The following is a 20905-nucleotide window of genomic DNA, read 5'->3' on the forward strand; positions in this document are numbered from 1 at the left end:
ACCCTCTCCAGCCACACTCTACATTCAGTCACAACTCAATTAATCCCTATCAGGGGATTAATTCACTGATAGGGTTAATGCTTTCATAACCCAATCATTTCATCTCTAAGCCTCATGCATTGTCTCACACATGAGCTTTTGGGGGTTACCTAATATCTAAACCATAACTAGATTTCTTACAACTTGGGTAAAAAACTTGGGTCTGAATTTTTCTACAGGCTTTCTCCATTGCTAATAAGTCCCCAAACTCCAGGATGCTGGTTAAAATAATCCTATTTCCCAAGCCTGGGACTTTACTTGGTGAGTCTCTAGAGCTGGTCAAATTAGGAACAGTTGCTGTGAGGGGTATCGAAGAAAAAAGAAGTTGAGTGTTTTACAAGTATGGGGCAACTCATAGGATTTGAACATACACACAAAGATTTCAAAAGAAATCTTGCAACAGGGTTTGTCTTATTACACTCAATTTATTTTCTATGCTGAGAGAGAGAGAGAGAGAAAGAGAGAGACAGACAGACACTCTTAAGAGATTTAGCAACCAAACTTGGTGTTTGGACTTTGTTAGGCTCCTAATATAAACAAAAAAACATTTAGGGGAAATTGGGTATTTTTGGACAGTGTATCAAAATTGGACCCGTATTAAAATAATTTGAGCTGGAAGTGGTGGTACCTGCCTATAATCCTAGCAACTTGGGAGGCTGAGGCAGTAGGACCACAAGTTTGAGGCCAGCCTCTGTAATGTAGGGAGGCCCTAAGTAACTTAGTGAGACTCTGTCTCAAAACAAAAAACAAATAGGGATAGAGATATGGCTCAGTGGTAAAGTACCTCTGGGTTCAATCCCTGGTACCAAAATGTAACAAAACCAAAATGATTTGACATATATATATATATATATATATATATATATGTATCTGTGTGTGTACGTGTATATATTTGGGCAACTCTTTTATACCATGAAATATTTATTTTCAATAATAAATTTTACAGTAAGTTTATAGAACCAAAGCAATTTTATACATGAGATAACCTGAGGCACATATCAGCAAGCATTTACTGAGTAACTATTATGTGTCAGGCAGTATGCTGAATGATTTAGTGCAAAGTCCACCCTCTATGTCAAGTTTTACCCCGAAGAGTGTTTTGGAACCTAAATATCAATATAATTATGTTGATAAAGGAAAATGGGTTAAATGGTATATGGTTAGAAAACAACTTGGTAACCACAGGAAAAGATTTTATTCTCCACAAAAGTAGTATTAGGGGATGTAAATGGAAAGCAGGGGATTCTAGTACTGCAATATTAAACCAAAAACAATCTATTGTTTGAAAATTCTGAAATTTTCTTTCAGAAAAATTTGGGGGCCACTGTTATATCAGGTATTACTACAATTGGTGTGTGGTTAACACAGAATAAACACAAAGTTAGCTGAGTCTTGCAGAGATTGGGATAGGATGATGTCATTTTAATCTTTCCCAGTCCTTACACAGAATGGTTTGAGATGATCTCATGACTTCATGAACAGGAAGAACCAGTCCCTTCAACATAACAGAAAACATTCTGGGGCTTTATGAATATAATCTCATTCAATCCTTGCAAAGCCTTATGTGCCAGGCAGCATTCTCCCCAGTTTCATATGGGGCATAAGACTGAAATAACATTCCCAAGGTCACTGGGAGGGTACAGGAAGTTTGTGGTTCAGGCCTGGGTCTTTTAAGCATCAGTACTTCCCATGACACTGGATTGTCTCTGAAGCAGTCAGACAGCACGGGGACCTCAGCAGTGACAGTGTTTCCACCTGGGCATAACACTTCTATTTTAAAATAAGCTATGCCTGACTACCCAGGAATAGGATTCTTTGTTTCCCAAATGATAAGACAAGTCAGCATTTTCTTTCTTTTTTAGTTACCAATGAATCACTGGGAAGGGATAAAGACAAACCTGGGCCAGTGACTATTAGGCAAGTACTGTTTCCTGGCTGCTTATTATGTGTAGCACTTATTATGGCATTCCATAGACTCTTCACCACCTCAATTATCTTCATTTTATAAATGACAAAACCAAGCAAAGAGAGGGGGCACAGTTCGCTCAAGGTTACAGATCCCCTAAGTGAGCTTGCTCACCCAGGACTCTCTGTCCCCATAGCCAGGATTCTTAGCACATAAAGCTTGTATTGTCCAGATTACACAAATAGATTGAGTGAAGGACTAGAAAGGCAACATAAAAAGCAAGGCAAGAGGAAGAAACAGGTGTCGCCACTGCAGATATCTATTACACAATGGGCACATATCAATACATGAAGAAGCTTTTGTGCCCTGGAAAAAGACTAGTTGTGCAACAAGGCATTTTGCTGTGTAAGAAATTCACCACTGCTTCTTATGAACAAAATGTAGGCACCAGAAACGCTTAGAGTATGGACTCTGAGAAAACCAACCCAAACTCTGATCGTAAGTGAACCAGGCAACAAAACTGAATGAAGTAGGTAGGAAATAAGATAGGAAAACTACTGTGACCTTTAGATTAAGGCTCAGCTCATGGCAAACTATATGAAAGTGAAAAGAAAGTCCTAGAAACATACTGGAATAGAACACGTTAATTTATAATGCTCTGCAGACTACAAATCCCATTACGACAGAGGAGGATACATATTTAAAGAGTTTAAAGAAGGTTAAAAGGAGTCACAAGGTTATAGATAATGAGATGCTACATGAAGAAGGTTCTCATAGGATGTTGTCCACTGGTAGGAAGATCTAAGGATAACTGCAACCAATCCCATGAGCCTATGACTATTTTAAGAACATAAGAAAACATCCTTAAGACCCCAACAGCTACCAAAATGAGTCTTATAAGACTCATCAATTTAGGTCAACACAAAATGCTGCATAGAGTCAGAAATCAATTATTATGAGTCTCTTTTGTAAATTTATCATTAAAATCCATAAGTTCCCAATAAGGAACCAACTGAAAAAAAAATTTATCATTATATACAGGTTGAGTGTACCTTACTTGAAATGCTTGTGACTAGAAGTCTTTCAGATTTTATATTCTTTCAGTTTTAGAATATTTGCATATGATAATGAGGTATCTTGGAGATGAGATCCATTTCTAATCAAAAAATTCATCTGTTTCATATATACATTATACATACAGCCAGAAGGTAACTCTACCCCGTACTCTTCTTTGTGCACCTGTGTTTTGGCTTTAATTCACTGTATGTGGTCACATGTGGAATTTCTACTTGTGGCATCATGCTAGCACTCAAAAAGTTTTAGATCTTTTTTTGTGTGTGGTGCTAGGCATGTGCTCTTCCACTGAGCTTTACTCCTAGCCCTGGACTTTTGGATTAACCTGTACTTGAGAGAAGTGTTTGTCTACAAGCTCCATGATAACAAAGATGATGTCTCTTCTCTTATGAATACAGTCTCAGAGCCTAGCACAGTTCCTGGAACAAAATATTTGTTCAATGTTTCTGAGTGAATAAATGAACAGTCTACTTCTAGACCCAGAGACTATCTCTGCCCAAATCATGTGAATTTGGCATGGTACATCATTGCATTTGAGAACAAAGACACAGAACATTAAGGCAGAGCTTTCTCTTTATATCAGAAAATACTAGTATCTCTAGTTTCTGTGATGTTCTCCCAGTATGAATCATAAATGAAATATGTTCACTTCCACTTATCATACCTTACGAATTTAGGACACTGAGTTACCATTAATAATGGCCTTCATTATGCCTGGAAAAAAAATCTTTCTTAGGAACTGTAATTTTGAAAATACTACAAATGAAAACAAAGATGCTGAGGTCAAGATCAAATACCTTCCACTAAGCAACTTAGTAAGACCTAAGCAACTTAGTAAGACCCTTTCTCAAAATAAAAAATAAAAAGAACTGGGGATGTGGCTCAATGGTTAAGTGTCCCTGGGATTCTGGGTTCAATCTCTGGTACTCAAAAAAAAAAAAAAAAAAAAAAAAAAAATTAAAGGGGCTCAGTGGCAGAACACCCCGGTATCAAAACAACCAAAAACAACAACAAAAACCCCACCATATATATAGAGAACTCCTTGCTATAGGCCCAAATAATGACATTTTATGGCATAGTCTGTCAGGTTTTCATGTAGATTAACAGAGCAACTTTTCCACACTCATTTGTGTCATATCTATTAAACTTGGGAAAAGAGTTGAAACCTGAAAAAATGTTTTGATGAATGGTTAAACTATGGCCTAGAACTATCAGTCACAGAATTTGGTTAAGTTCTGATGTAGGAATCTTACATTACACTGTAGCTTCAGGTAAAACAAACCACATTTGGACACTTGGAGAAACTCTGTAAAACATCTGTATCTTCACGTATTTATTTTGCAGTACTGAGTATTGAACCCAGGGCGTTGTACATGCTAGGCAAGCACTCAACCACGGAGCTATACTTCTAGCCCACGCCTGTACCTTTATTATATGCAAACAACAGTTTATTCTCAAAAAGCAAAGTTTATTTAAGAAATAATGATTTCTGTTTATCAGAATCCTGAGAATGCTTATATTTTCTCTAAATACAAGGTGTAATTAGTTTTTATGAAAAATCAATAAAATTAAATTATTATATAGGACAGTTAATTACGCTTTTGCAGTGAATTTTACTTTTAAATATTAAGGATTAATTATTTCTATTTTACTTATTTACTATACAAAATTTTAATATAAACATTGAAATTCCAGGATCATCACACTTACCTGTACGGCTTGTCAGAGTTATGAATTCGTCTGTGGTTTCTGACACCAACGTATGTTGTACTTGTATAATCGCACACATCACATCTATACTGTTTCTGGGTTGAAGACTTACTCCCTAGACAAGGTATTTCAGAGTTTCAGAGATAGGTTTTAATAAGATTCAAATGACAGCATTTACATTCCGTTGTAAATGAATATTTATACACCAGAGAGTACTATTATTTTAATCAAGGTTTTCTTACTGTTTAACAAGTTTGAAGTGGCTTTATAGATTGTGCTGTACCTAGACTATCAGCAGATATAAACTGATCATCATCTGATCTGTACACATAGATAAGGCTGGTTTCTGCAAAACCTTATAAAAATTCTAAAGTATACTGAACTTGCTTCCAGCTGCCCTGCTGGCTGTATAGCAGTTATATTAATCAGAGATCCACTTTGATCAGAGAGGTGTTAAGTCTAATCAGCACTGGATACAGTATCCTAAGGAAACACTGGTTTGAAAATCAGCTGTAATTTATTATAATCCAATATTATAAACTTTAACCACAAGTCATATATAGCAAACTCAATATAAAAAGCCTAAGCTGGGTGTGGTGGCGCAAGCCTATAATCCCAGCTACTTGAGAGGCTAAGGCAGGAGAGGAATGAAAGTTTGGGGCTAGCCTGGACTATATAAGTTTTCTCACCCTGTGCATTTACAGGTTACAGCTAACTGTCAGCTATCAATTCAACATAAGAAGAAAAGCAACTGCATATTTTGAGGGGCTCTATTAACGTAGAATAATTACATTTAGTAAACTGACACTTTACAGGGACAAAGACTATAAATACGCAAGTTCTCTGAAATGCAGGAAATATGGATCCAATGAAAACAGACCATATTACTAACTCATTCTGCAACAATAGGGCTGAGTAATTTAAGTGTGAAAATACAAGTTGAATAACTTGATCAAATGAAACTGTTTCCTGAAGATATCTGATGCTTTATTTATTCACTGTCAGCATAAAATCCACAGGCTATTCCTACTCAGAATGCTTTATATTCAGGAACAAAGCAAGCATTTAAGCTCAAGAATCAGGCAGAGCAGGAAGAGCTATGTGTCCCTTGGCAGGAAGAAAGCTTAGGTAAAACACAAGTAACAGGGTGTAAGAGCAAACTTCGTGGTACAAAAGAAAACCTGCACTGAAATTTTAACAAAAAAAATCCTTATGTTACATTTAAACTTTTTAAAATTGAAATTTTCTTTGCCTAATAAATACTGCCAGGCAGAACAAAATATCCTAATTTCCTGGTATAAATCTATAACATTAATACATGTACTAATCATAATTATAATCTAAGTATTGCTCTTAATTGGTAGGTTAAAAACTTGGACTTGATTATAAATGGCACTGTTCCAAATATAGTTTAAAAAAAAAACTTGAAAAAATGAAGTGTGAAATATTGGATAATGGTTTTGTGTGAAAAATATTACAGATCAATGACAACTAATAAAACTGACAGATGGAAAAACTTAATATAGCACAGAATGAGAGCCTGTGCTACTTCAAGCAAATGTTTCCAATGAAAAAGAAGATTGGATTTAAAGTTCAAAAACTTGGGCTTAGTCCTTGCTCTGCCACTTACTACCAGTATGATTATAGGTAAATTATTTCACCTCTTGAGGTCTCAAGTTTTCTTATCTACAAAACAGAAATACTAGAATCTCATGCATGGTTTAGTAAGTCATGTATTTTTCCTTCACCAAAGTATGTACATTTACTTGCTTCTCTGGGTAGTATCTGCCTTGTTACTGAACTGTAGATTCTTTGAGGGTAAGGATCTACCCGTTTGGTTTGCACTGAATACCCATGGATTGGCAAATTGTGGGTTTCTGAGAAAGGTCAATTTAACTGAATTTCAAGAATAAACACCATGCCAAAGTGCTTTGCTTCACAGGGCCACTGATGGATTTTGAAGATATACCCATCAGTCCACTTCTGACTTCTTCACTGGGCTGGATTCCTCAAGGGCAAAGATGCCCGTCATTGTATATCCAGCACCTGGCACTACTCTTGAGGGGCATGCCATGCCTTCTGGATGAAGGAATGCCTGAAGTACAATTACACTGGACCTATGTGTTGAAAGTTATGTCCAGAGGTATCGGTGGTATAATAATGGGCAGACTGGGGATCAAAGGAGACATACATCTCCTCTCTTGTTTAATAAATTGACTAAGTGGTTAAAGAAGTTTTAACAAAATATGACTTGAAAAGTTGTTCTGTCATCTGTCAACCAGATTTCAAAATAGCTAATATTGAATTAATAAAGTACCTATCCAGGTGGAAGTATGCAGGAAGCTATTGGCAACCTGCACTGTTTTATACTACTATGACAAAGAATAGCCAAGGAAGTTTGCAGGGGTAGGAAAGAATGGTAACCAATTAAAAATTGATACATTTAACTCTAAGAAAAAGTATAACCCACAAAGAAAAGAAGTTGTGAGATGGAATATGGTGGGCAGATGCTAATACTGTAAACTTACGGTTATTTTAATTTTGAACCAATGTTTTATCTTTTTTATTAAAATAGTGACTTTAATCTATGTACCCATTCAGATTTAAATTTTTGTTGCTGGAATACGTATTCTAGCACTGGTATTTAACTGCAGGTGACGCTACTGAGTCATTTCTTCATTAGGGATTTATGGTCCAATCATTTCTAAATGTTTTAATGTCTCCTTTATAGGCGATATGGAAACATAATGAATTAAAATAAAAGGAGGCATTTAGGGCTATTTTATAAAAAGGAAACAAAACTGTTTTAGCTCAGCCATCTATTGCAGAAACAGATGCCATGTCATAAACTCCTTTTGTTTTGGAGAGTTTTACAGGGATGACATCTGTTTGACAAGAGAATTTTGGTACTACAGTGGTGTCAAAATCAGTTCTTTCAGAAACATTGTAGAATCAGTTATGCTTTCTGGGGTATAATTTAATGAAACATTATGGTAAAACATTTCACTCTGCAGTTGTTTCTAACTTTAATTCTTAGGAAATCTAAAAAGGAAAGTCACCCCAATATGTTTTATTTCCCATAAACACTATGTACCACACTCGAGACATTTAAAGTATATCAATTTAAGTGAGCGGATGCAAGGAAGTACAGCTTATTACACTTTATCCCTAATTCTCCGGATGTGGCATCCGCCTTTTCATGGAACTCTAATTAAATCTTTTGATTCTAATATTCCTATTACCAGAAACTTGGCTGACTGGTACCTAACTAGTACATAACGTTTGTGTGTGTTTTTAAATAATGCAGATGAAATCTGGCAGTATACTTAGAGAAGAATAAGATCACAGCAGGAAGCCTCAGTTAAAGTTTGAGGTGGGGGCCTACCATCTGCAAAAGTTATGTTTGCTGTAGGTCAACTGGTGCTGGGAGAGGGAGAGGCTTCTTTCTATGCTGCAGTTTCTCTGGCTTGCTGATGTCACCTTCTGAGGGTCTATGCTATAGCTTGGCTTTTACTGGAGAGCATAAATTTTAATTGAAATATCTACCTGCACAGTTTAAGTTGAGTCCTTACTAATCTAGCCCTACTTACCCAGGATCTAGTAATAATTTACTGCATTTAGTGCATGAAATTTTCTTAGGAGCAAAGGTAACAATCACTCACATCCACAGTATAAAAACAGAGGATAATATATGCTTTAGTCCTGAAAATAACCTATGTGACAAGTACGGGTATTTTTTACTGCATATACTAGTCATTGCAGCCTGTATTTAAAAATGCACAGATACCTTCCTGAACACATTTTCCATCAGTTGTATCACTGGAAATTCTTGGCTCATTAGAAGCTGCTATTGACAAGGTGTCTGGAAGGCTGTGCTGTTCTCTCTCATGATTCCTCAGCTGACTCTAAAAAGTTGAGAGAAATTAATATGTAAGTTTTCAATAAAAATACACATCCAATTACTAGGAGGCTGTGGAAGAAGCAGCTAATTGCTTTCATGGCCTCCTACTGAGAACATATTACCAATATTTTTAAATAAAATCTGCTAAATGACCATTTGATTGACACATTTCACAATTTATAGAAAGAAATTCATCAGAAGGGTCACAATCTCATCACAAAGGCAGCTCCTCTTTTTATACTCTCTGCAAAAAGGAAGTTACCACTTCTTAAGAGGTGTTTATGCATAGCATAACATATACACATACTGGTAGGCCCAGAGCTGGCAGGAGCAGAGTGCTCAGGATAATGCAACACTTCTACAAAAATTAATTCAGTCAGTAACCACTAAACTTTATGCTAATTTCTGTCTTTAAACATCAAGCAGATGCATGAAAGGACCTAATTAGAACTGTTCCTCCAATGATATCCTCTTCTATTTCTACTCTACAAATCAAGAGTACGGCAGCAGCAAAAAAAAAAAAAAAAAAAAAACTTCCAGAACTTGCCTTTATAGTCTACTTGGATATTCTCCTTGGAATTTCATAAGGGTAATTCAAGCAGCTGGATCTCTCAACATTTTTATTCTTGAATACCTTTCTTTTAACCACCAACTCTGGGTGATCTGACAGGAAAAGTCTACCTTCAGTTAGCCAATTAAGATATATTTTAAATTTTTACCAAATTTTCAGAGATTGAAGAAGTTCTAAACCAATGATTGATTCAACGGATGCACGTTTTCTTTACAAAAGAATGAGGAGCATTTCATACTAGCTGTTTCATTTAAGGTCAACAATAAGATGAAAATCAGGCAGCATAAATAACCCTTGAAAATTCCTTAAACTGCCCATTAAACGTAGAGTATGTGACTTTATTTCTACCAGACTCTCTTTTAGTAAGTCTAATACAGCCCATTTTCCCTTTTGCAATGATATAAATCATTGTTCATTGTATAGCAGCTAATATGACTGACTTGCATTTGGGGGCCATGTAAAATGAGAAATACACATTTTTCTGGGGTTAAGTAAGTCAAATGTGTACATGACGTCAATCCACTGTATATACATTCCCTTGCAAATGAAAATCAACACTTTAAAAAGATATGCACATTAAAACACTGAAGTAGTAAATATAACGACTATTAAGGAGGCAGTAAAATGGGGAACGAATTCTGGAGTGGAAACTATGAAGGCCTGGATTTCAGTCCCAACTTTAATACTATTTAGCTGGGATCCCTGGGGCAAATTATTAAACTTTTCTAGAACTCATTTTCCTTTTCTATAAGATGAGGTGGCTGGACTAAATTAAGAAAGTTCCTTCCTCACTCTAAAATTCTAAAATCCTCTGAAAGATTTCACTAACCAAGGCTTACCTTATAATGAAAGGATTCTTCACATTGTTTACATTGGTATATTCTTGTTTTACAGTGGTTGATCATGTGGCTCTCCAAATCTTTGCTGTTGTCAGCTATGTGCTCACAAATAGGACACTGATATGGCTGTCTCTGTCGATGAACTCGTAGATGCTGCTTGATGTAACCCTTGTTACCACTTGTATAGTGACATAGGCGACAACGGTAAGGCCGTTCAGCATTAGGGATATATTCTACCACATTGGTTCCCAACAAACTTGTATCACTGTTGGGTTGGCACTGGGCATTGTCCTGCAACTCTTTCAAAATGTCATCATCTGAAGCATTTTGATCTGTCCTTTCTCTCAATTTTTCAATTACAGTAAGTAGGGACATGCTGATGCCTGTCTTAACTTGTCCATCTGACAATTCCTGTCTACCCTCTGGAAGTGCTACCAAGGTAGAGTTGCTTTGGTTAAAACTAGTTAAGCCATCTGAAGAGTTTTTAAGCGGTGACATAATTTTTGAATATGCTGCCAATGGATTATCTACTTGCTTTTGTCCAGTATCTGGATCTAAGAGGTTTATATCCCCATAATGTCCAAGATTGGCTCTTGTTAGTTCTACAGCTCGTATAGGCATTGTGACAAGGGCTTCTGCAGCTAATGAATGTAGTCTAAGGGACTCAGAATTTGTCCTTCTTCGGCCAGGTGGGGCATTTTCATCAGTAGCTAAGCCTTTACTTATTAACTCACTGTCTTTCTTTTCTGGATTGCTCCAGCCTATGATCAACCCCCCAATGTCAACAGTACATTTGTCAGCATGATAAATGTCATCAGTTTCTCCACAGCCAGTCTGGGTTTCTGTTGGGTTCAAGTTTTTCCCTTCTTCAATTTCAGTATTCATGAGGAAATGTTTCTGTGAAAGTGTTTCTTCTGCACTTGGTAAACGCTCCACTATCACATTAACATGACCTTTCTTATTTGGGCTACTGCTGATGATTTTCTGTGCCGATGAAAGTAGGCTATCAGCAATCAGATTCTCCTCTGAATCAGAGATCACCTCTAGCATTTCTTCCTCATTAGGGTCAAGGGTAACTGACTGACTTAGGTCTACGCCCCCTTCTGCACTATGTTCTAAAGGAGATGAAGATGACGACAACGGCTCTGAGCTGCAAATTTGCACTTGTACTGATGGTCCATTGTGGATACTCAGTTCACTGTCTCCAATAGCAATGACTACTGCATCAACCCCACCTGGTGCAGCAGATACTGAAGAATCCAGCAAGCCGAGAGGCTCATTTTCATTTTCAAAGATTGGATAGGAGCAGTCAACTTCCCCTGCATGTTTCCAAGCATGTGTTTTCAACATTCTCTGCTGGCCACAAGTATAACTACAAAACAAGCATCGATACATGCCATATTGTTCATATGCATACCATTTCCTCCTACCCATTTCAGTCACGGATGAAGTTTGTACAGTATGAGTTTGCGAACTATCCACGTTTATTGGGATGTCAGGAATGGTTTCATTATTTCTTTCAGTGGTTCTTGGACATGAGGAGTTGGAGGGGCTTATGCACTGTTGGGCTTTGGACTGGATGTGACTATTGGCTTCATTTTCATGGTCATTTACCACGTGAGCTTCAAGCTCCTCTTGGCTTTTGGATGTAATATGGCACTCTGAGCACATTAATATCACTTCATTCTGCTGACCATGCTGCTTGATATGGTCTTTTAACACAGAAAAAGAGGATGACAGAAACTTACAAAGGCTACACTGGTAAGACATTGCCTTCCCATCATTCTGGGCAAGAGAGTCAGGTGTGAAATTTGCTTGAGACATCTCAGCCTTTCTAATGTCAGCAGCAGGTGACTGGGTTACTTTTGCTGGAATTTCACAAAGTTCTTGGGTTTCAAGACAGCGTGCTGTAGTATTTGAACGTGAGCGTTTTTTCCCAATCAGAAGACATTTTTGTGACTTTTCATGCTCCACTATCTTGCTTAACTTCTGTATAACATGAATTAATGGATCTGCTTTAGCTTTTCTTTGCTCATCGATTTCTAATGAAGGAGTGATGATACCTTCAGCCGTCAATATAGTTTCTTGTTCCCCTGTATCTGGCACCAACATGGCAATACTGCTGCTGTCTTCCATATCTAGAAGGATAACATACAAGAAATACCAGGTACAGGATAATTACAGGTATGTAATTCAGGAGATACATGTCAATTTTGGTGTCTAAGGTAATCTAAATATTTTCTAAGGTGGGAGTTCCACATCAATGTAACTAGCTGTCCCCAACACAGAGTTAAAATGCTTAGAATTCCACTTTGGAATGTAACCTCCCACCAAATTTGATGATGAAGATCTTGCCATCCTTTACATATTTCTCTGGAAATAACTTTAATAACCTTTATTTCCTTTTTTCTTCATCATGTTTGCCTTTGACATCAAGTTGGACCCAATCAGTTCTCTGTCCCTTTATGTACAATGCCAAAAACAAAAATAACACAGCCATTCTCAGAACCTGTGGAACCACCTCAAGTTACTGTGAAATGTCACTCTTTTAAGTCATATGTTTCCTGAAAAACTATTTCTTAAATCAAAATGCAGCTACAGACTTTTTTACTAAAATCATAATTTTTCCCCTCCTTAATCTTTGAAATTATAAAAAAAAGCATCATGTAATAAAAGACACAGTGAATTTTGAGAAGTACTATGCAAATGAAACTAAATAAAAGCAATAACCCAGTTCCTTCTTTTACTTCCTTTGATTTATCATCCTGAAGATAAACCACAAACTATGCTGTGGTTTTTTTTCTAGAGGTTATATTAGTGGCCAACTATTACTCATACCCACATGCATGTTCTTTTTCCTGAAAGGGAAAGGGCCATCAGAGAAGGAAAAAGTTGATATCCCGGTTGTGCTTCAGGTCCAGAAATGAACAGAGTCCTTCAAAGGGCTTATCTGTAGGTCTTAATAATGCACTATGACCTCGGAAGCCTCTAAACATAAAATGCTCATAAATTTTTCTGCCTAAGACTCAAATACTCTTTATATTTCCTGGCAGTACTTTCATTTCAAACATTTCCTTTGGCTTAAAGTGAGACTAATTTGTTGACTTGGATCACATTTTTAAGTTTAGGCTTTTTTCCAGCAACAAGTTTTGTTTTTCCACATTTAGGTGCATTCTGGAATCTTACTCACAACATACAACAAATGCCAGCAAAATTTTTAGTGGCACTAGCTATAGACCAAAGACCATGCTATTCTTAAACTTTAGTACAGACTTTGAGTTCTTATTTTAGTTAGTGAATCATGGCTCTTCTTCCCCACATGGCTGAATCAACATATAAAGGTCTTTCAGCCCCTTGCCAGAATCATACCTAACCCATCCTTCTAGACCTCTAACCAGCTTCAGTACTAGTTTGCCCATATCCACTTTGGCAGCAATTGCAGCTTTCCCTCTTATTTTCTGTTCTTTCTGGCATACCAGTTTTCTATATCTAGGTCCACATCAGGCAAAAATGCAAACATTTTACTCTTGGCTTCTTTAGTATTCCTTCTTCCCTCCTTGCTAATACTCTGCCCTATGAAATCAGCTTTCTTCTTTTCAGGGATTGCTTCTAATCTGCCTCACAGCAGGGAGTGCATTTCACCAAGGGTACAACACTGACAGTGATCCCCTTCCCAAAGGCCAATGGGCCTTCAGCTACTCTCTCCCCAAACCAACTCTCAAAAGAATAAGTTTCTTTTCATCTTTCTCAGGTAGAAAAAACAAGTCTTTTTAGATTTCTACTCAACCTTAAGTCACTGAAGAGGAGACCAATGGGGGAACAAAAGTTTCTTTGGAAAAACCCTTTGCCACTTCTTAAATCACTTTACTGCCTTAGAAATGCACATTTTTAGGCCAAGGGGAATTTTGGCTCTTCATGTGACCACTGATTTATTTTTTGGACCATTAACTTAAGGCTATATTTTTTTCAGTTCAATGGTTTCATGCAGTTACACAATATGTTTAATAATAGGAATCCCCAAACATTCAGTATCTTGGACAAGATATGACTCACCACTGTAGACCAAAGGTCTCCTCCCTTGAAATGTAACATCCACAGAGGCTAATTGATAATTGGAAGTTAAAAGTGAATGTTTGCTCAATAGACTTCGCACACCTACAGTTACAAAGGTGACTCAGTTACCGTACTTCTACTTAATAACATAATAGGAAGGATACAGAGCACTGCAAATTGTTCCCCATGGATATTTCAGTGTGATCCTTGGGGGAAAAAAAAAAAAAAGGAAAATAAAGAGAAGGAGGAGTTCATCTAATCTCAAGTCTAATTCAAAACAATCTGACAAAACACTTAAAGCTATGTCTGCTCAGGCATTAGGAGCTAATGGAAATTTGCAGCAGATGCTCCAATTTTCCCTGAACATTTATGTAAGTATCTCATTTTAGATGCTGCATACATTTGGGGAAAAGTACAGTAATGGCAGCTATAAAACAGATATGACAACATAAAATACATCAGGAAACACCTGAGAAACAAGTTTGGGTCCACATGCAAAATTAATACACAAGTCAAAACTCATCAAGACAAAAGTTGTTTAAAAAAAAAAAAAAAAAGGCAAAACAGCTCATAATAAAGTATACACAGAAGGGACATTACCTTAAAGCTGACCCTCCAAATTTTGACAAAAATTTTACTTAGACTACTCATGCAATCACATCTATATCTACCCATCTATATATAGAACACATCAAACAAAGTAAAGTTTATTGGAATAAGAGAGATGAAAATAAGGAGTATATGTACAATCCCAGTGAAAACAATGACTATAATATGGATCACTTGAATACTATCCGTGAACTCTAAGAGATGGACTAAACACAACCTAAAAAAATTACCTGGATAGTGGAGGGGTGGGGAAGGTGGAGACAAAATAAAAATAACATCTGTAAGTGAAGTTGTGTGATGAGTGCCCAGAAGTTCAATATATTATTCTTTCCACTTGGGTGAATGTCTACATTTTTCATAATATAAAGTTATAAAAAAAAAAAAAAAAAGTTATGTGCAAAGCCCAACACAAAGTAGCAGGAAAAATGGAAACATTTGAAATTCATAGTACTCACAGTTTTAAACCAAACTGAGTGCATAAGACACTGAAAAGCTGAAAAGAATTAAGTAACAGCTTTTGAATGAAGTAATAATACACAGAGTAAAACTGACAGAGGGCAACAGTTAATAGCCAAATCCTAAGAGAGACAGAAGAGCTCCCCTGGGCTAGGAAGGTATGCAAAAGGCTTTTTGAAGAGGTAAGACGTACACTGGATCCCAAAGGATGGACACTGTGCAAGACATCATCCATTTGCCCTGTATCCCCCTCTCCAATCTGCATTCCGCCCAGGAGAGATTAAATCATTAGTCTTCCCTGACCTCTAGTTTCTGGTTGAATTCTGCCAATGGAGAGTCTTACAGATCTAAGGGATACAGGAGAATGAGAACAGGATATTCACTGTCCTAGATCCCTGCCTCTAAGTTGCCCTGACGGACTGTGTTCCTCAAAATAGCCACTTCTCTCCAGATAGGCTGCTCTTAAGATTCTGCTTCTGGTTCTGGGGCCTCTCCCTTCTGATGCAGCTAGGCTCCCAATAACTGTTCTATCCCTGTGCTCTGCCTACATAATTCCAACACTTTTATTAATAGTATCTTTGTAAATATACCCTTCTTGCATTAATCTAATTTGAATTTGCCATTTTCTTCCTTGGAATACTTCTGATACAAGGATAAGATTGACAAGAAAGGCAGCCATAACATTATTATATTTTTAGAAGTGAGAATAAGCATGCTATCTAAGGGTTAGCAAAAAGATCAAAATGGCTGGATAGGAAGGTTCACTCTGAGGACAGAATACTAGAGGCGTAAGCAAAACCCATTGCTTGTTTGAAATCATTAGAAATGATAATAGATCAAATATATCAAACTGTTACAAATAAACAAAAATTGCATCCCACACCAGAAAAGTTCTATAACCTTTTCCACAGAGTCTCTTAAATCTTTCTTTGACAATAGTAATTCTCAGGCAGAAGCTTAGAATTAATGTCTTACCCAAGAAAAGTTAAGAGCTAAATTATTTCCTTATAATTTGCTGTTTGGTTTATTTGTGTTTCTAATTAGTTCCTTTTAGTTATAGTAGTACAGTTATCACAAGTCAAATCAAGTTGAACAATGTGGGCCTGGAGAAAAGGCTGTAATTTTCTGTGTATATATAAAAACAGTACAATATGATATAAAGAGTCTTCTCTTTCACACTCAGAATTTGCCTTTTCCAACTAGAAAAAACATTGTGCAACAGAAATAAAAGCCAATTCCCCATTTTTTTCAGTCTCATAATTTAAAAATATAAAACATTTGTTTTGCTCCAGACAAAAGGAAGTAGGGGACAAAAGCTCATGTGTCCCTTCTCTATAGTGCCCTTAGTTAGCTGTGTGACTTTAGGCAAGTCACTATCTCTGTGGGTTTTAGATTATTCAGATATAAAACAAGAGGGTGGAACTGGAAAGACTTTATGTCCCTGAACTATAAACTGCTTATAAAGAGTTACTGGGAAACTGCTTAAACTTTATAGGTTTACCTTACTAATGTCAGCTATAATTTATATGACTTAAAATCTCCTCACACAATGTAATTATTAATTGCCACTTTGAAAAAAAAACTGAGTACAAATATCACAAGTACATGAATTTCATAGTCTAGAATTCTTAGCTGGCAGCTAGCCTGAGAGAATATTCTAATTTGGCAGCTGCAATTAAGACATAAGGTCTAACTAATATTAACCAACATTCAGATTTACTATGATTTGTTGAGTACCTATAATGTGCCAAGCATAGTGCTGGAGACTATAAAAATGATTAAGAGGAAATTCTTGTCCTTGAGGTACAAGTCCAAGGAGTAGTGCCTATGTAGATTTTTTTGTGATGCTCATGTATTTCCTGGTAATACTAGCCTTTTTTTTTTTTTTTTTGCAGATGAAGAACTTCAAAGATATAAAGTAATACATCTGAGGCTCACAGATATAAAGTAACGAATGGTTTAAGAAGTGGAAGAACTGGAATACAGCTGAGTATGGCAGTACATGCCTGTAATTCCAACAGCAAGGGAGGCTGAGGCAGGAGGATTGCAAGTTCAAAGTCAGTCTTAGCAACTTAACAAGACCCTATCTCAAAATAAAAAGCATATGTATTTTAAAAAAAAGAGCTGAGGATGTGGCTCAGTGGTTAAGTACATCTGGGTTCAATCCCTGGTACCACTCCTTCTCCCCCCCCAAAAAAAGAGAAAGAAAAAGAAAGAAAGATCTGGAATCCAGGCAGGACAATCTTATTCTAAAACCATGCTTTCCCTAATACAAGTTTCCTCTCAACTTTCAGTGAGAACATAAATGCATAAAGTTATTCATACTGAAGAGGAACAGCCTCTCACAGCTAGGCTGCAAACATGTTAATGTATTTGATCCTCGTAACTCTTTGGGACAGGCTAGGTGGTGTTATACAATTTTATAAATATGGAAACTCAGTGAGGTTTAAGTGACTTACCCAAGGTTACATGGTTGTTAAGTGGCAGAGCCAGTGTCTTTCAAATCAATTTCTGAAATTAATACAGTCCCTTGGATCAATCTTCAAAATCCAGCTGTGGCCAAGAATGAAAGTATACAGTATCAAACATTTCTCTTTTTTTGTGAAACAAAGTAATGATTAATTTGGGCAGTGAAAAATTTTCCAATACTCCATGTCAAAAAAGAAATTTAGAATAATATTCATGCAATCTGATTATGTGATGCAAATTTACATAATTCAACAAGTAGACTTGAGGATTTTCAGAAGTTAGAAAAAAAATAGCTCTGGAAACTTCTCCCAATTAATTGTATATTTCCTTTTACCTCAGACTGTATGTAACTGACTCAACACACTGCTGGTCTTACTGACATCAATATGGAATAATAAGTTTCATATTGCTATTTTAACCTTAACCAAAAATACAATCTAAAGGATGAGTACGCAAATTTTACAAGCACAGCGGGCAGAATGGCAGCATGAAAAGATATGACACAACGGCTTGACCTATATAGGTCTTTCTAATGTCATTTCCTGCCCTGGTCCTACATTTCTTTGCTATTGTTTCTTATGCTAGCTGGTATGAACCTAAGAGTCAAAGAATGATTATGGGTTTCATCTAGAAAGCGACTAATTTATTGATTATACTTAAATAAAATAGTTCACTGCTGGGGGAGAAAACATGTTTTCAGGCCTCCTCTTAAGTTAATTTTTAACGAGTTACTGTGATAAAAAAATGAAGGGCCAGACTTTCTCCTTTAATCAATGACACAACCCATTCACTGAGTCAGAGTGGAGTACTTAAGAAAGTACAAACTCAAGGAGGTGATAAATCTGGTAATTGCCTGATAAGAGCATTGTAGATGAATAGCGAATTTACAGCCCACAGCAGGAACTAAAAAGACAGCCTTCGGGTTGGGAGGGTAGACTCTGCCCAATTAATCGTCCAGGCCTTCCACACAAACCATGCACTCCGAATGCCCCCAGGTCTTAAAAGGTGGACACTTTCCCCAATGATCTGGAGAGATCCTTCCATTGGGATGATAAGTGCGAAAGGACAGAACTGCTGTTTCTGTACTGGGCTGTTATTACACCATGCAGTGCCCAAAGGGCTGAGGCGATTGGGGTTGAGAAAAGTAATCAATAGATGCGGCAAGAACAGTAGTTAGCTCCATCCTGGCTGGCTTAAGCGATATTACATTTGCATAGGGAAGGAAGCAACGCCTCAGACAGGCCTGCCTGGGGGCGCCAAGCTGGAGACCGTATGCGGGCAGCGGCAGGTTCCCCCACCCCCAGCTGCAGGGCAAGGCCGGGGTCTCCACAGGCCTTCCTGTGGACGGCACAGAGGGCAGAAAGGGGACATGGAATTTGGGCCATGGGGCAAGCACCGGGAGGGTGTCAGCCGGCTGAGGAGGAAGCGGACGCCGGTAGAGGCCTGAGGGGAGGATGCACATGGCCGGCGGCGGCGCTAACAGCGAGCGGAGGGGCGGCCCCGGGGCGCCGTACCTGCGGTCGGGCGGCGGCTGCTGCTTCCGCGNGCCAACCAGGTTATCCGGGCGCAAAGAGGGTATCGCCTGGTTCGCTGCGGCCTCTGAAACGGCGGCGGGTTCTGCCGGCGTGGTCCGGTTCTCAGGTCCCCTGCCCTGCTCTATCAGAAGCTCTCTAGGTCTAGAAGTCGACGCGTGTTCTCTTCGGAGCCTTCCCACGTGGCCTAGATCTACTGTGGGCTAACTTTATCACCCCACCCTCCCCTTAATTCGCATTCCACCATGGGCATTGACATTCTTTTCACCCCTGTGACCGTGGATTTGTGTTGTTTCTTCTGGTTGGGCTATACTTCTTGGCTAAAATATAGAGGTCCTGGCTAGGTCTGTGACTTTAATTCAGGTGTGCCTGCTGAGGGACAATCCTGGGGAAATCTATTTGCTTCAGAGAATGTTCCAGGGTTGTAGGATCGCAGTTGATAAACTCTGACCTAGTAACACAACCTTAGCTCTCTGAGGGCATGATACCATTTGTCATTTAGATCTGTTTCAAGAAAAACCATGGTGTAAACAGCGTTGTTGGGGTCCCCCTGCTCACATGATAACAACTTCACCAAGGGTACTAGGCAGTTTTGGTGGATTAGGAATTATGCAGGCTGAATTCTTGGGTCTAGAGTCAGCAGATGGGCCACAGACACAGGGGGCGAAGTAAAACCGAAGATTCTGCTCACAGCAATGGACTGGACTTGTTTGGTGAGATGTCTTTTGGATACTTCCTGATATATTTAGAGGCCTTTATGAGCAGGATGGGCTGTCAAGTGAGTACATAGGGAGAAGACCCCAAATACACAAAATAATAAAATTTATAGTCATTGTTTACATAGGTCAATAATTTAACTTACTGAATCTCAGGATACAAATACACCTGAATTTGGGTGTTGGGAAACCCACAAATGAAAGAAAGTAAATATGTCTTTGTCTGAAGTTCCAGGGATCATTTCTGGTATTTACTGGCTATTTTCCTTTGTTTCTCTTCCAGCACATGCTGAGATGAACTTGCTGTTCCTCTTCTGTTTTGAAGGTGTGACCTATGTCTGGTATGGGCTAATGAACTGTATGTGGAAGTGAGGGGCATCACCCCTATACTGGAGCTTTTAATTATCCGTGTACTCCTTTCTGTCTGGTTTGGAAATTGACAATGTCACTCTGTCAGACTGTATCTTAGAGTGATGGTGATGAGCTGAACTCATAGCTGATCAATGATAAGAACCTTGGGTAAGCAAGTCACTGAGGTTTTGGAGCTATTTGTTACAGCAGCATGGTACAGCTATTGCTGGCATTCTCCACTCCAGGGAAGTAACTGGAAAAGGCAGAGTGTTACAGGCAGAAAGGAATGTTAACAAAAGAATTAGGAGCAAGGTATAAGAAGCAGAATCTGATAGAAAAACCTAGGCAATTTTTAAAAGCCTCAGTATTTTTTTTTCCCTGCAAAAGCACTCTCCAAAAAAAAAAAAAAATCACAGTAAACAATTTTAAGTCAGAGGAATGAAGAGACATTCAGGTGTAGTTCAATTGAACTTGTGGATGTCTCATCTAAACTCTTCTCAGCACCTTCCACCTGCCACAGAACATTATTTATCATGATTTAATTAACCAATCATAGTAAGATTTAATGTTACAGATAGGAAACTTGCTTACTCGGTTATCTTGTACCTATTCAGTGGAATCTGATTCTGTTTCCAGATGAGAGATGACCCAGATAACTGAATCCCTGTCTCCACACACC

General features: G+C 37.8%; 1 protein-coding gene across 3 annotated transcripts in view; it reads right to left on the reverse strand.

The window, feature by feature from the left end:
• Znf507 (zinc finger protein 507) overlaps window positions 1-19177 on the reverse strand; it is a 31507-nt gene extending 12330 nt beyond the window's left edge. Inside the window, exons 1-5 of one of the 3 annotated variants that reach the window (XM_015496936.2) lie at window positions 19142-19177; window positions 17618-17711; window positions 10041-12178; window positions 8517-8634; window positions 4730-4844 (exon numbers count right to left, since the gene is read on the reverse strand). In XM_015496936.2, coding sequence (XP_015352422.1) covers window positions 4730-4844; window positions 8517-8634; window positions 10041-12176 — 2369 coding nt within the window. In that variant the 5' untranslated portion in view covers window positions 12177-12178; window positions 17618-17711; window positions 19142-19177. Of the gene's footprint in view, window positions 1-4729; window positions 4845-8516; window positions 8635-10040; window positions 12179-17617; window positions 19041-19141 lie in introns of those variants that run through there. The other 2 variants (XM_015496937.2, XM_048791001.1) reach the window with 2 other exon arrangements.
• Window positions 19178-20905: the final 1728 nt, after the last annotated feature.

Source organism: Marmota marmota, unplaced genomic scaffold, assembly GCF_001458135.2.
Source record: "Marmota marmota marmota unplaced genomic scaffold, marMar, whole genome shotgun sequence".
In the NCBI taxonomy this organism is placed as follows: domain Eukaryota; kingdom Metazoa; phylum Chordata; class Mammalia; order Rodentia; family Sciuridae; genus Marmota; species Marmota marmota.